Here is a 15,458-nt window from a genome sequence, read left to right as displayed (position 1 = left end):
AACAACAACACAACATGCGTACAAACAAATAAAGAGAAAACACTTTGCCGAACTCTCTGGGCGAGGTGTGGTGGACGATTCAGATGAGTAAGACTCAGTCCCTCTGCCAAGCAGCTCACAGCCCATTTACTCAGTTCACAAGCATGTACCGAAGGCAGCCGGGCTTAGATGACTCAGTGTCCGTCCTGCCCTGCCCGTGAAGGGCTCACAGACTGATGGAGAGAAACGACTGCTCCAATTTGGGGAAAATAACAGAGGCAGAAGCTAGACTGGTGCCTGGAGAAGGTGGAAAAGGCTTTCTCTGAGGTTCTAGGAAGGATCCCAGAGGAGGGAGAAAGGACATTTCAGGCAGAGGGAACAGCATGTCTGTAGGCACAAGGCACAACACAGCATGCTGCGTCTGGTTGGGGAACCATGAGCCCTTTGGTATTATTGATGGGTGCAAGGAGGGAGGAAGCAGGTGAGGCTGGGAGGCTGGGGCGGGGGGGGAGGGAAGGGGTGTCCAGGTTTAGGGCAATGGTGGGTGGTGGTAGAAGAATTTTTTATTTATTTATTTAAAATATATTTTTATTGATTTCAGAGAGGAAAAGAGAGATAGAGAGATAGAAACATCAACGATGAGAGAGAATCATTGATTGGCTGCCTCCTGCACTCCCCCTACTGGGGATCGAGCTTGCAACCCTGGGCATGTGCCCTTGAATGGAATCGAACTTGGGACCCTTGAGTCCGCAGACTGACGCTCTATCCACTGAGCCAAACCAGCTAGGGCAAATTTTATTTTATTTTATTTATTTTATTCTTTCAGTCACCATTTATCCCCTCTATGCCCTCTTCCTCCTCCACCCTAGAATTTTTAATGCAGAAGGAACATGGTCAGATTCCTGTATAGAAAAACCACTCTGTCCTTACAGTGGAGGGCAGAGGGGAGGGGCCCAGTGAGATGTTAACACTGTGGGGTGGGAAAGGAGGCGCAGACTCACGAGGCATTGCAGGGGCTGCAATAGTGGGATTTGGTGCTGCACTGGGGTGTGGGGTGTGAGGGGCTGGGAGATGGGAGGGGATGACGATGGCAGGCCAGCTCCTGGCTTGGACAACTGGCAGTGCCCTTCACGAGGTGGGGAGTGATCTATGAGGAGGGCAGGTTTGGGAGCTGCTGAGGGGAGATGCCTGGGGGCCTCCTGGAGGGTCGTCCTGTGGGCAGTTGGTGGGCGCTCTGGGACTCAGGCAGGTCCAGGCTGGAGGTGGGGTTTTGGAAGTTGCCAAGGTCTGAGTGGCGACGTGGGGGTGGAGGAGAATGAGGGAATGTGTATCCAGGAAAAAGAAGGAAAATTCCTCAGACTGGAGGATCCGTGAGGGACCCTTTGGCTTGGATGCTCTCAATGGGCTCCTGGCCTGTGGGGATATGCCTCCTCGACACCCTGGCAGACACTCATCCTGGAATTGCTCTCAGCACCATCCACCTCCACTAGGCCTTCCCTCCTCCCCTCAGAGGGGACTCACCCACCCTGGACCTGTGCTGGGGAGAGTCAGGGAGGCCGGGTGGGGAGGCAGCGGCCTCCTGAGCATCATGCATTCATCTGAGGAACGCTCGCCGAGAACCGACTTATGCTGGGCACAGGGTCTCCGGGGGTCCCTCTCCTGCCTTGACAGCTGGTTGCAAAGTTCAGAAACCCCTGGAAAAGTCTCTGCCTTTGGGTATTCCCCACCATGTCCTGGGGGCACACTCCGTGCGTGTGTGTGTGTGTGTGTGTGTGTGTGTGTGTGTGTGGTGGGTGATGGCTGAACCAGGATCTGAGGTTCCCAGGCTCAGGTGCCCACTGAGTGGTCCTGGCCTCCTCTCCAAGGTCCTTGTGACCCTCCTGCTCTCCTACCCATCACTCCCCACCTGGTCTGCAAGGTACTGAGAAAGTCATATTTATTAAGGGTTTTGACATCCCCTATTGCCATATATAAAATGCCTACCATTAAGCCTTCTTCCCCTGGGGCTCAGGACCCTGAGACAGAACTGCCCCCCAGTACCGGCCCCTGGCTGGGCTTCCGGAGCCCCAGAGCCCCCTTCCTCGCATGCCTTGCTGCAGAAAGTGCCACTGCCCTGTGTGGCCTCAGGGAGCAGGTGGGGGACGTGGCGGTCCCAGTTGCCAACCTCACAGGTTACGGATACCCACCTGCATCCACCTCGGCCGAGCTGGCCTTCATGAGGACAGAGTTCCCATCTTGGGGGTGGTCTCCCTGGGAGAGGGCATATGGGGGGCACGAATCATGCAGGCGACTCCGGCGCCGAGACCGATGGCGCCTGGGGCCCACGATCTCCAGGCACCTCTTGCCCACCAGGTAGGCGACCTCACTGAGGTTGAGCAGGATGCAGACCACGGCTGTGGCCACCATGAAGTAGGTGAAGACCCTCTTCTCCGTGGGTCGGGAGATGTAGCAGTCCACAGTGTGGGGGCAGGGCGCCTGGGAGCAGGCCACCACGCGGGGCATGTCGTAATGGCCCTGGTAGAGGCGGTGGAAGGTGTAGAGGAAGCCGGAGTCCACGGCGGCCTTGAAGATGAGGCTCAGCAAGTATGTCCACCAGAGCCCACCCCGCTTCTTGCTTGGATTGTCATACAGGGACGGGGCGTTGGGCCCGTGCTTCAGGCGGTGCCTCCGCTCCCGCTCCTCCCGGTAGGCCACGTGCATGACCACCAGCAGCGAGGGGCAGGTGACCAGGATGAGCTGCAGGGCCCAGAGGCGCACGTGGGACACGGGGAAGAACTCGTCATAGCAGACGTTGGGGCAGCCCGGCTGCTTGGTGTTGCAGACGAAGTCCTTCTGCTCATCATCCCACACGTCCTCCGCTGCCACCACGAACACCAGCACCCGGAAGATGAACACCACCGACAGCCAGATGCGGCCGAGCGCCGTGGAGTACTTGTTGACCCCACTCAGGAGGCCCTGCAGGGATGCCCAGTTCATGCTGGCGGTTCCTCACGCGGGCGGTGCACACCTGCGTGCACCCGCTCAGGCCGGGGAGAACCTGGAAATGGGTGCCCTTTATTAGAGATGTGATCGGCCAAACTGTTTCACAACCACTGTGTCATCATGTCCTCACTCGCAATGACTTGGCGGGGTAGGGATTGCCACTGTCCCCATTTCACAGGGAGCAAGCCAAGGCCCCGAGGGGCACCTGCTCGAGGCCTCACAGCTGGAAGTGGCAGAGCTGGTCTTGAACTTCTGTCTTCCAGTTCCAAGATCAGGTGATATTTTATTCTATAAAGTAACAGGTACGTGTGAGGGACAATCGTCCTGCATGGATGTGCCTGCCAACCTCTGACTCCTTTCCGCCCTGTGGGTCAACGGCTTCTAAAGAAGTAGCGAGAAGGTGCAGATTGACTGGTCCACTCTGCCGTCAGCTCCAGGGCTGGACCAGGGCAGGAGGGGAGGGATGTGTATCTTTATCCTCCAGTTTCCTCCAACAGGAGCCAGGCCCTGAGCTGGGGGCCTTCCTATCAGCCTCTTAGGCCAGTGATGGCGAACCTTTTGAGCTCGGCATGTCAGCATTTTGAAAAACTCTAACTTAACTCTGGTGCCGTGTCACATATAGAAATTTTTTGATATTTGCAACCAAAGTAAAACAAAAAATTATATTTTTGATATTTATTTTATATATTTAAATGCCATTTAACAAAGAAAAATCAACCAAAAAAATGAGTTCATAGGTTCGCCATCACTGGCCTAGGCAGACGCCTGAGCGATATCCATTCTCATTTCTCCTCTCTGGCCCCAGGACATCCCCACCTTGATTTTCCCTTCCAAACCAAACAGGCTCTCTCTTTGGAACAATGGTGGCTTGGCATCATCCTGGCCCACCCAGTCCCCACCCTCTGGGTGCTGGTCCCGTTTGCTGACTGTCCTGACCACAGTGGGTTCCTCTGGAATTGCAACTATTCTGGCTTTAGGGGAGGGACTGGGGCAGGGACGGAGGCGGGATTCTGGCACGGTCCTCCCCCCATTTACCTTTTCCCTCATGGACATCCCCTTCTGCATTTGCACAGTGGCTGTTTGCTAGCCAAATCTCCTTTTATTTTCATCCAGGTCCCTGTCCTGTGTGCTCTATCCTCCACACCCCCTAATTGGAGTGTCATCATGTTCCATCTCTGACCCAGCCCTTCCCCTGTCCCTGTCTCAGATCTCAGTATCTTCAGATCTCATGCCTTTGGGACATTTTCTGAGCATCCTCCTCCTTCTTTCATGGATACTCAGATGGTCTATTTAACTGTCTTCGATGCCAGACTACCCTTCTGGAGGGCGGCCCCCTGTCTTATCATCTCTGTATCCACAGGACTCGGCACTGGGCCTGGCCCAGTGAACACACAATGTTTGCTAAACCAAATAGAAACCCCACATCTTCCTGATCCTTCCTTTTCCCGTCTCTCCTCTGGTCCGCTGTCCTCCCTTCAGTCTGGAAGGACATTCTTTGCCCTCTTTGGGGCTTCCCTGTCCCCCCCCCCCCCCCGCCGCCTAGGGATTCTCAGTCCCCTCTGCTTTTCCCTGGAGCCCAGCCCACAACCAAGGTTCCCTGGGATCCTTAGACCTGTTGGTCCCTGCTTCCCAGCCCAGCCTCCTGCCCAATTTGGTCCTTACCTTTCTGGGTCCCGGAGCCTTTCTCCAGTCCCTGGTCTGGCCCCGTCTGCCTGAAGGCCTCCCAGAGGCAGCTTTTGTTCTTTACTGCCCTGCTGGGTGGGGCTTTCTGAGCCAATGAGCCAAGGAGAGTGAGCGGGTGGACAGGCAGGCTGGCGGACTTCCCCGGGCACATATTCAGAGCAAACACCTGTGGCTCTTTGCTCCTGGCCCACGCCTTCTCCAGCCTGGCTGAGCATGGCTGGGTCGAGCTACCTGGTCTGGCAGGTATGTGGGTGAGACTGCAGTGAGGGGCGGGGGTGATGTGGGGGGCAATAGCCTGCCTGGTATCCTCATTCTCCAGGCCGGGGCCAGCAACAACGGCATTGCTCCTGTCCACTTTTTGTTGCTTCATTGCCCCTTGGCCCCAGGCCTCTCTCCTGCCCCTTTCTGCAGAAGGCTGGTTCTGACGTCCTCAGCAGCTGACATCTATGGAAAGGGGCAATCTTGATTCAGCATTCTACCCTGGTGGGGACATTTTTAGGGACTAGAGCTTGGGCTGCTGGTAAGGCGTGCAGGGGATGTGGGAGGGGCTGACTGTGTTCTAGTCGAGGGGACCCACTGCCCTGGTGGAGACAAGGAGTGCAGGTTGGCAGCATGACATGCCCCAGCTGTCAGTCCTCTGTGGCCAGGCCTCCGGGGAAGCCGGAGTGGGACCCAGTGGGACTGCAGAGGGGCCTCAGGGCAGTGAAGGTTAATGTGTAGCCAGGGAGGGGCTGGGCCTCATTTCCCACAAGCATTTTAACCAGCGCACCCTAATACCAATGATTAACATTTATGTGGCCTTTTACAGCCAGCTAACCCCATGCACAACCATGAGCTCATCAGTCCTCTGAACAACCCCACGGGTGCATTGGCCCATTTGGAGAGGAGCCGAAGTCACTTTCCCAGAGTCCCGGTGAAACCTGGGCTGGAATGCAAGCATTCCGACTCAAGTCCTGAACTTTTGACTGCTCAACGCCGCTCCCCACATTCTAAGATGCATTCTCTTTGCAGGCCTAACACTGCAGCGGAGGTTAAAGGCATGAGCAGGCAGCATGACCCCTAGGAGTGCTGGGCACCCTTTCTGGGGGAGAGGATGGCCCCTCACCTGGCTGGACCAGGGGCAGAGAGAGTGACCGAATGACCTGATAAGGGTCACCAAGGCTGAGGAACCAAAGGGCACCTTGAATCAGTGGAGGAGTAGACTTTTATTAATCCCTGACCGCGGGCCCCACACATGAAAGTGGCTTGCACATCTGCTCTCTCATTAAACTCTTCCTCATAGCAACAACCCAATGAGGTGGCTTCATCATCTCCATTTTACACAGAAGGAAGTGGAAGTGCCCAAGGCCACACAGCTGGGGCAGGTGGCAGGAGCTTCCCAGCGCAAAGGCTGCACCCGTGACATGCTGGGCCCACCCTGCCTGCCCAGCGTAGGCAGCCCCTCACAGGATGGTTTTCTTCACATAGTCTCGAGCGAGGTCTGGTAAGAGAGGAGGGTGAGTGTCTGAGCCCAGGAAGATGAGGTCCCCTGAGAGGAGGTCCTCCTGTTTGCAGGAAGAGGCGCTGGCCGCCCTGGCTTTCCTCGCTGCCAGGCACTCGCGGCACTTCTTGCTCACCAGGTAAGCCAGCTCCACCAGGTTGAGCAGGATGCACACGGCGGCCGTGGCGACCATGAAGAGGGTGAAGATGTTCTTCTCCGAGGGCTTGGAGATGAAGCAGTCCACTATGTTGGGACACGGAGCCGCGTGGCACTTGACCACAGGAGGGAGGGCGTATTTGGGGTAGAACGAGTGGAACACGTAGAGGAAGATGATGTCTATGCCGGCCTTGAACACCAGGCTGAAGACATACGTCCACCAGAGCCCACCCCGCTTCTTGCCGGGGTTCGGGTAGAGGCGCCCGCCGTCCTCCCCCACTGCCTCTCGGTGCTTCTTCTCCCGTGCCTCCCGGTAGGCCACGTGCATGACCACCAGCAGCGAGGGGCACGTGACCAGGATGAGCTGCAGGGCCCAGAGGCGCACGTGGGACACGGGGAAGAACTCGTCATAGCAGACGTTGGAGCAGCCCGGCTGGCGGGTGTTGCAGTCAAAATCCTTGTGGTCGTCACTCCACACACGCTCAGCTGTCACCAAGTACACCATCACTCGGAAGATGAAGACCAGAGACAGCCAGATGCGCCCGAAGGCTGTGGAGTACTTGTTGACCCCACTTAGGAGCCCCTCGAAGATCCCCCAGTTCATGGTGGATCCAGGCGTTGGCGGCTGCTGCAGGGAACGATAATAAGAATCCCCCACATTTATCAAGTAGTCACTGTGAACACTTGAGAGAAACATGTCATGCAATCCTCACAGCCTCAGAGGAGCTAGGTTCTATCTCTGAACCCATTTTACAGATGGAGGAAACTGAGGTTTAGAGGGGTTATACAAGGTTGCACAACTATTGGGTGCAGAGCTGGGATTTGAACATAAATAGTTAAGTGAAGAACCCAACTCTTTCCCAAAAAAGTGGGTGAAGGTGATCACGTCCAGGGAGCCCCTCAATCCTCTCAGGGCCTGTGGCTCTGGTCTTGCAGGCCTGCAGAGCGAAGGCTTAAGTAGGTGGGACATTCTGCCTTCTCCCTCTGTTCCAACTCTGGCCCTCCTCCCCGGGGGGCTGAGCCTTGGGAAGACTTCTCTCCTTTCTGTGCCCTGCTCTCTCCTCTGCGGCAGCCCCTCCCAAGGGGAACCTGCTCTTTGACTTGGAGGATTAGGTTGGAGAGGAGGCTGGAAACTTGTCCGCAAACTCCCACCTGGTCTAACACTCAGTTAAATGATCCAGACAGTGTCCTGATCAGGTGCAACTCACCTGAAGCAAGGCCAATGGCAATCCCGCTGAAAGACCTAAGGTAGGGGTCGACGGCTCTCTTTATACAATAAGCTTTCTCGAGTAGCCTGGTAATGCAGTGTTTACCAAACTGGTGTTCCATGGAACCCTATCCCATAGTCTGGCTATTGGAGTAGTGAGGGTAAAGGAACCTGTGTTCAAGAAAGGAAGGTAAACATTGCGTTCGGCAAAGTGAAATAGGCCCCTTTCCTTGACCAGGCTAATGGACTCATAGCGTGAATCTCCCACAGGGGGACAGAATATACACTGAGTGGCCAGATTATTATGACCACCCCATCAGTACAATGAAGTGAATTAGTTATGCAAATAATAATAAAACCTTGAGAGTATTTGCTTAGGAAGTTTTCAATATTCAGTGTTTTTGGAAGTGTCAATGAAATACTGATGGGGTGGTCATAATAATCTGGCCACTCAGTGTACAGAGAAGTTATACAAGGTTACACAACTATTGGGTGCAGACTCCTTTGACCACAGAATCCATTGTCATCATCGTATGGAATCGCCTCGTCAAGACACCAACATGGGAAACGCTGCTTTCGTTACTCCTGCTGGCGAGTTTGTTGTGCTAGACACAGGAGTCAGATTTACCTCCATGTAAGGAATGGGACTGCTGTTCAGAGTGAGGGGCACCCACTTTCCCTCTTGGAATTCTTCTGGCTGGTTCTTGCGGGGAGTGGCCCAGGCACTCGTCCCACCCTGCCGGCCCCCAGGACCTAGGGAGCTTGTCCGCATCAGCCTCTCTCTCTAAGGGGCTCCTGATGCCCTGCTGACTGCGGGTCCCGGCTGAAGGTCACCAGGCTGTCTGACCCCCAGGACCTGCAGCAGTCAAGCAGGGTAATGGTGAGAGCCAATACTTATTGGGTGTTTATGCAGCGCTAGGCTCTATTCTGAGCCCTTTGCATGAATCAATGCACCAGCAACTGCAGGAAAGGGTATGATAACTTTTATTCCCAATTTCCGGATGAGGAAAGCAGAGCACAGAGAGGTTAATTAATTTGACCTGGTGAGCGGCAGAGCTGGGATGGGAACTCAGGCAGGATGGCTCCAGGACCCACACTCTGGGGCTGGGCCCCTTTCCTGGAAAGCTGCCTGGGTGTCTGGTCTGTGCCCACTCCCTCCTACAAGAGGTAGTTCCTGGCTGAGGGAGGCTGGGGTGTCCGCTCCCTACCCTCTCTCTCCACTGTTCTGTCTCCACCTCCCTTCACTGGGAAGTGGGGCCCCTGCCCTGACTCATCAGCTGGGCTTTGCTCAGTCCTGCTAAGCGGGTGGAACTCCTGGCAGCTTCTCAGGGAATAACCAGGAGGCTCCAGCCCTGAGTCCCCAGGGGCTCGAGGCCCAGCCCACATGGGGTGGGGCAGGGTAGGGCCATGCAGGCCCAGGCAGTGCTGCTCGGCTTGCCCAGCTCCCGGTTTCCCTGTGAGCTCCTCTCCACTCAACCCCTGCCTCCCGCCTCTGCTCAGTTGGGAAAATCCCAGAGCAGAGCAGGGAGGAGCCCTTTATTTCTCCACCATCAGGACCCAGGGTGGCGGACGTGTCCAGGCCACCTTCCTCGACTCCCTTCCTCAACTCCCCACCAGAGAAGTTTCCGTCCGCCAGATGATCTTACCTGAGCGGCTACTCCTCAGGGCTCTCCGGGTCCTGGCTCCCGACAGCCAGCAGTGGACTCAGCAGGCAGTCGGAATTCATGTCAGAACCAGAGAGGGTGTTTGGGGAAGCCCATTCCTGGGACCGAACCTGAGAGAGTGCTGCAGCCTGGGTGTGTCGCTGGCCTAGGAAGAGGAGGAGCTGCACTTAGCCGGGCCATTGGCTGGGCTCCACCTTCCCAGGCTGCCTCTGATGTGGCCCAGTATTCACTCCTCCCAGGGTGCTGAGCCCAGGATCCTGGCATCCTCTCAGGAGAGACCCACAGGTCCACTCTGACCCCTTGCTTGTCCTCCCATCCCTGGCCTTGTGTGGGAGGAACCTAGACATTTCTGAAATTCCCCTCTCTTACTTCTTGGTCTCCAGACTCTCCTCTTGCTCTGATTGCTTCTCCATGACCTTCTATTCTCACAGCTTCAGTTACCTTTGGAAATGCTGTGACTCCCAAATCTGTCTCCAGCCTAAACGCCTCTGCTCCACCAATTGCCCCAACTTGAATGCCCTTCTCTCACCTTTTATTTTTTTGGCTGAGATGCTTGTTACCCTCAGACTTTTTTCTTTGTCTAGTATTAGACATTTTCTGTTCCTAATCAATGTTGGTTTAGTATTGTTACTTTTGTTCCTGGTATGTAAATGTTATACTAGATGCAGAAAAACAAAACTTGACAAACAGCAAAAAGACTCGGATCATGGTGGCTCAAAAATTAGAAATGATCCAGACTATTTTTTTTAACAAGGACATATAGGACCTGACTGCCTCCCATTTACCTGCCCTTTTTAAATAATAATAATTCAACCTTAAATGCCATCTAAGGTTATGGTCTTGCCCCTCCCCAGTGGTCCACCTGTTCAGCAAGACATGCTGACACTGAGACATCCTAGGAATGAGCCTTCCTAGCAACGTGGGATTCCATTATCCAACCAAAAGGTTGGTCACCAATGCATCCTTTGGATTGATTTATGACCAAAAGGGGGATGTGTGGACGAAAGGGGCCACATGCTGACCTGACAAGCTCAGGAGAGGCCTGCATGGCAGTTTTGCAGACTTGAGACCTAAAATAACCACAAAGGATGGACTGAAATTAAACCTTAACTAAAAGCAGTTATGGTGGGCAGTTACATCCTAGGCCAGTATCTTCACTGACAAGGTCAACCTTTACCGTAACTGAGCCTATCTGTCTTTTTGCATCTCTGATAACATACCCTTGAAATGTCTGAGTAACTTGTGACTTCCCTGTATCTGGAGCCCCTGGGGCACAACCAGGTGTGCTGGGTCCCAGGACAGATACCACAAATTCCTTCATCATCATGTTAATTGTTCCTGCACCCACCTAAATATGTGTCCATCATTTTACTTTTTATCCTATCCCAGAGGTTTCCCCCGCTTCGCTTAATCCCACCTCCTTAATCTATCACCAATGAATTTCATGTAACCCACCTATGTTCCTCCTTTGATTGGAATGTATAAATACGGATGTAACCCCGCCATTCTCCGGAGCACTATCTCAATTCGTTGAGGTTCTGCTTCCTGGCATATGTCGACAGTTTGGCTCAAATAAACTCACAAAAATTCAAAAAAAATTTTTTTTATTGATTTTGGAGAGGAAGGGAGAGGGAGAGAGAGATAGAAACATCAATGATAAGAATCATTGATTGGCTGCCTCCTGGGGATTGATCCTGCAACCCGGACATGTGCCCTTGACTGGAATCGAATTTGGGACCCTTCAGTCTGCAGGCCAATGCTCTATTCACTGAGCCAAACCAGCTAGGGCCATGGTTGGCAAACCGCGGCTCGTGAGCCACATGCGGCTCTTTGGCCCCTTGAGTGTGGCTCTTCCACAAAATACCATGTGCGGGCGTGCACATACAGTGTGATTGAAACTTCGTGGCCCATGCGCAGAAGTCGGTATTTTGTGGAAGAGCCACATTCAAGGGGCCAAAGAGCCGCATGTGGCTTGCGAGCCACGGTTTGCGGAGCCACAGTTTGCCGACCACTGGGCTAGGGCATTCTCTCACCTAGTCTACTCCTCCAAAAAGCCTTCCTTGATTGTGCCGCTCCAGGTGGCGTAGGGCCCCATCTCTGGGCTTCCATGGCCCTGAGCTTCCACATCATGGTCAGATTGTATTGGAATAGCTGATCTTAACTGAGCTTCTCCAGGTAGGACCCTTCTGTTGAATGAACACATCAATCCACACCAGTAGACTTTTGGGGGGCTTGTTGTGAGCAAAAAGTGGACTGGCCCCTGGACCCCAGGAACTTGCCAACTTGGTCTTTGATTACCAGCTAATACTAGTAAGTCTAGTACCAGCTGCACAGCCTCTTACTGACTGCAAAGAGGTCATGGAATAGTCTCCCCATTCCCACCACCCTGTTACTGCCGAACCCCAACACTGAATGCACTGCTGTGTGCCAGGTGCTGTGTTTGGTGCTGGGCTACACAGATAGAGAGGGGATCAGAGAGGCTGGGCAGGGCCTCCCAGCCTGGGATAGGCCCAGAGACACACTGATGACGTAAGAAAGGCCATTAGGGTGAGCTCCAGTGGGAAGAGGCTGGACTGTATTCGTGCTGCCCAGAGAAGGTGCCTTCCGTTTGAAGGGACCTGCCTTAAGTCAGGGAACCCCTGGCATCTGCCCCCACACCCTTGCATCTGGCCCCACACATCTATATCTGGCTCCACACCCCTGCATCTGGCTCCACACCCCTGCATCTGGCTCCACACCCCTGCATCTGTCCCCATACCCCTGCATCTGGCCCCACATCCCTGCATCTGGCTCCACACCCCTGAATCTGGCCCTACACCCCTGCATCTGGCCCCACATCCCTGCATCTGGCCCCACACCCCTGCATCTGGCCCCACACCCCTACATCTGGCCCCACACCCCTGCATCTGGCCCCACACCCCTGCATCTGGCCCCACACCCCTATATCTGGCCCCACACCCCTATATCTGGCCCCACACCCCTGCATCTGGCCCCATACCTCTGCATCTGGGGTCTCATACTGCTGGACCTGAATCTCACCTCTGTTACTTTTAGATCTGGGCAATCTCCCTGTTTCTCTGCTGTGCACTGAGACATGTGCCGTGAGGTGTGTCCTGAGAAGACACCGAGTGATGCAGGGCAAGCTTGATGGGTTGGCGTCCTTATCGCTCCAGCCGACAGAGATCAGTGATGGCACAGTGCCTGGCACAGAGGCAGCCCTTCCTGCGACTGTCCCTGAGGTATGTAAGCTGTCCACACACACCTGACATGGGGTAGGCATTCACAAAACAACGACTTTCTCCCCCTTCCCTTATCCCTATGCCCTTTCTCTCTGAGACGTGGGGAGGCAGAGCAGGGAGGGGGGGGGACAGATGTCCTCACCAGAGAAAATCCCAGGTAGATGGATGTTGTCTTTGGGTTAAAAAGGCAAAACCCAGGCCAGGCAGTGACTGTTGGAGAGATGGGGAGGGCAGGCAGGGAGCGCCTGGGAGGGTTTCTCATTAGTGCGTAGACATGGCCTGTTGGCCTAATTAACTCTAAGATGCCCTTTATCAGCAGGTTACACGGGGCCAGAATTCAATGGACAGTGTGTCTAAGAGCCACCAACACCACAGGTCCACAGCCAGCATAACGTAGTCCCACATGAGCACACTGTTACACACAGGCCACACTTACAGGCTCGGGGTTGCACACACATGGGGCAGTGTTTTTTGTTTTTGTTTTACATTTATTTCTTGATTTTTCTTAGAGAAGGAGAGGAAGGGAAGAGAGAAACATTGATTTGTTCCACTTATTTATGCATTCATCGGTTGCTTCTTGTATGTGTCCTAATGAGGAATTGAACTCACAACCTTGGCATATTGAGATGATGCTCTAACCAACTGAGCCACCCAGCCAGGGCTAGTGCTTTGTTTCGTTCACTGCTGTACCCTAGAGCCTAGAATGGTGCCTGGTAGCAAGTTAGGTCTCCATGTATGTTTATCGAATGAATGACGTATGAAATGCACACACCCTACAAAGAAAGTCACACACATCTATCCCCCTTCACATCTTCCCATCAAACTGTTGCCAAGTACAGGAGAGAGGAGACACAGGAATGGGTCAGCTACAACACTGTGAGAAGTGCTCTAAGAGACACATAACAGAGAAGGGAGTGTCAAGTTCAGCGAGAGGGAGACCCAGACAAGTGACTTTGAAATTGGGTCTTGAAGGATGTGTAGGAGATCACCCAGAGGAGCCGAGGGGGAGAGGCCTTTGAGGCAGAGGGCACACGTGTGCAGAGGACCTCTGGGAAAGACAGACAATCAAAGAGAGCTTTAGCGTGTGGGCCAGCTGGGGAGCGATGAGGGCACCAAAAGGCAAGGTGCCTGGAAGGTCAGCAAGGACCTTCTTGACCATGAAAGACCTAGAACACTCTACTAAGAAACTTGGACTTATCTCTGTGCAAAGGGAGGCCCGGGGGAACCATTGGATTGGTACAGTCGATTCTCATTATTCTCATTAGTTATGCTGTGTGAAGTCACCAAGAACACTCAATTAGGAAACACTGCAGTTTGCCAGTGGGGGAAATACAGGGTTAAGTTCTTGTGAGCCTCTTGTTGCAATATTTTCATCAACTAAACAACACATAACTTTGTTTTATATGTGCTTCTATTTCAAGACACCTTATCTCATATATATTGTTGAATCATTGACCCTGAACTCAACGGCCAACAGCACTCTAACTGGTGCCTGAACAAAGCTCACCTCACGCACGTATCTCCCCCCTGAGGCACATCACAGCCTTCCGGCACTTAGAACCGCTGGACAGCACTGCGGGCACGGTGCGTGGGGGCCAGGTCAAACAGCAAGACCAGTCTAAAAGCACAAAAATGTGAAAAAGTGGTAAAAAATTGATCTCGACTAGAACATGTGTTTACAGTAGGAGAGCTCAGACAAGAGGTCAGAGTGTTGCCTTGTTCAGTCTTAGCTGGGAACGTGCACGCCGGGAGCCTCAGAGTTTCCACTGCTCTGTGCATGCCGGTGAATGACTGTGAAAGCACCGTGAGTATTGATGTGGGGTTAAACAAATACATCTCAGTGAGTATACAAACGCACACATATGGAAGTCCTGAATGAGGACCACTGTATGCTTAGAAAGCGCCCTCTGTTTGAGAGAGGAGGCATGGGGGACCACGGAAAAAACATTACTGCAATGATTTGGGCAGGAGAGGAGCCAGAGGGCTGGATTTGGGAAGGTGGGTAATTACAACTGGTGGTGTTTGGGGTTGGACTGGTTGTAGGGGGCAGGTAGGAGGAAGACCCAGGATGGTTCCCAGTGTGCTATATTGGTGATTTGGCAGGTGGTGGGTTTACTGATAGAAGTAAGGAATACAGAAGGAAAAGCTGTTTGTTTTTTTTAAATTTATTTTTATTGATTTCAGAGAGGAAGGGAGAGGGAGAGAGAGAGAGAGAGAAACATCAATGATGAGAGAGAATCACACCTGGCTTTTGTTATTTACTTATTTATTGAATCGATTGGAGTGACATTGGTTAATAAAATTATATAGGTTTCAGGTGTACAGATCTTTAACTGTATTGTGTGTTCACCACCCCAAGTCAAGCTTCCTTCCATCGCTATTTATCCACCCTTTAACCCTCTTCTACTTCCCTCCACCTCCCTTTACACTTGGCTTTTGGAAGAGCCCAAACAGAGACATCTCTTGCTTGAACAGACAACAATCTCATTTCCTGTGGAATTCTCCCATCCTTATTCTAACCAGCTGCATCTCACAGAGCTTGCTCTCCTGTTGACTTTTAATTGACCCAAGGTGGAAATGGTCCCAAATTGAACTAATTAGTTATACTTCTTTGCTCAGTTGATTGGCCCACTGTGACACCATAACCCACACTGATCTACTAAGGATCCTTCCCTAGGATTTTTTTTTCCTTTTTGGACTAAAACAATTTATTGGTTTCAGAGAGGAAAGGAAAGGGAGGGAGAGCTAGAAACATCAATGACGAGAGAGAATCATTGATTGGCTGCCTCCTACATGCCCCCTACTGAGGATCGAGCCCGGAAACTTGGGCATGTGCCCTGACTGGGAATCAAACCGTGACCTCCTGGTTCATTGGTCAACACTCAATCACTGAGCCCCACTGGCTGGGCTTCCCTGAGACTTGAACACAGGACAGAGTATCCATCTGGTGGTAAATTCAGTGTGAAGTGAGGCTCTGTTTGTGGCCTGCTGTTTGGAAATGTTCTGCTGTACAGACAAATGCTTCTGGGACAGAAAGGAAGCAGAAACAGGAGCGGAGCAAGTGAGTG

General features: G+C 53.1%; 2 protein-coding genes across 4 annotated transcripts; both read right to left on the bottom strand.

Moving 5' to 3' along the window:
- Nucleotides 1-427: 427 nt before the first annotated feature.
- GJB4 (gap junction protein beta 4) lies at nt 428-4,673 on the bottom strand. Of its 2 annotated transcripts, none has more exons than XM_070403228.1 (2): nt 4,624-4,673; nt 428-3,249 (listed from the first exon to the last, which is right to left on the bottom strand). In XM_070403228.1, the coding sequence occupies exon 2, from the start codon at nt 2,953-2,955 to the stop codon at nt 2,152-2,154; it is 804 nt and encodes a 267-aa protein (XP_070259329.1). In that variant the 5' UTR covers nt 2,956-3,249; nt 4,624-4,673; the 3' UTR covers nt 428-2,151. The 2 variants fall into 2 exon arrangements, with proteins under 2 accessions (XP_070259329.1, XP_070259330.1); XM_070403229.1 differs by having other exon boundaries at nt 428-3,016; nt 4,624-4,651.
- A 1,157-nt stretch (nt 4,674-5,830) lies between these two features.
- On the bottom strand, nt 5,831-9,268 carry GJB5 (gap junction protein beta 5). 2 transcript variants are annotated; one of them, XM_070403226.1, is made up of 2 exons: nt 9,134-9,268; nt 5,831-6,908 (listed from the first exon to the last, which is right to left on the bottom strand). In XM_070403226.1, the coding sequence occupies exon 2, from the start codon at nt 6,882-6,884 to the stop codon at nt 6,087-6,089; it is 798 nt and encodes a 265-aa protein (XP_070259327.1). In that variant the 5' UTR covers nt 6,885-6,908; nt 9,134-9,268; the 3' UTR covers nt 5,831-6,086. The 2 variants fall into 2 exon arrangements, with proteins under 2 accessions (XP_070259327.1, XP_070259328.1); XM_070403227.1 differs by having other exon boundaries at nt 5,831-6,905.
- Between the last annotated feature and the right edge of the window lie 6,190 nt (nt 9,269-15,458).

This window comes from Myotis yumanensis, unplaced genomic scaffold, assembly GCF_028538775.1.
Source record: "Myotis yumanensis isolate MYYU_CA2020_CCGP unplaced genomic scaffold, mMyoYum1.0.hap1 SCAF_2, whole genome shotgun sequence".
Lineage (NCBI taxonomy): Eukaryota > Metazoa > Chordata > Mammalia > Chiroptera > Vespertilionidae > Myotis > Myotis yumanensis.
This window is presented reverse-complemented; position numbering and strand designations above follow the sequence as displayed.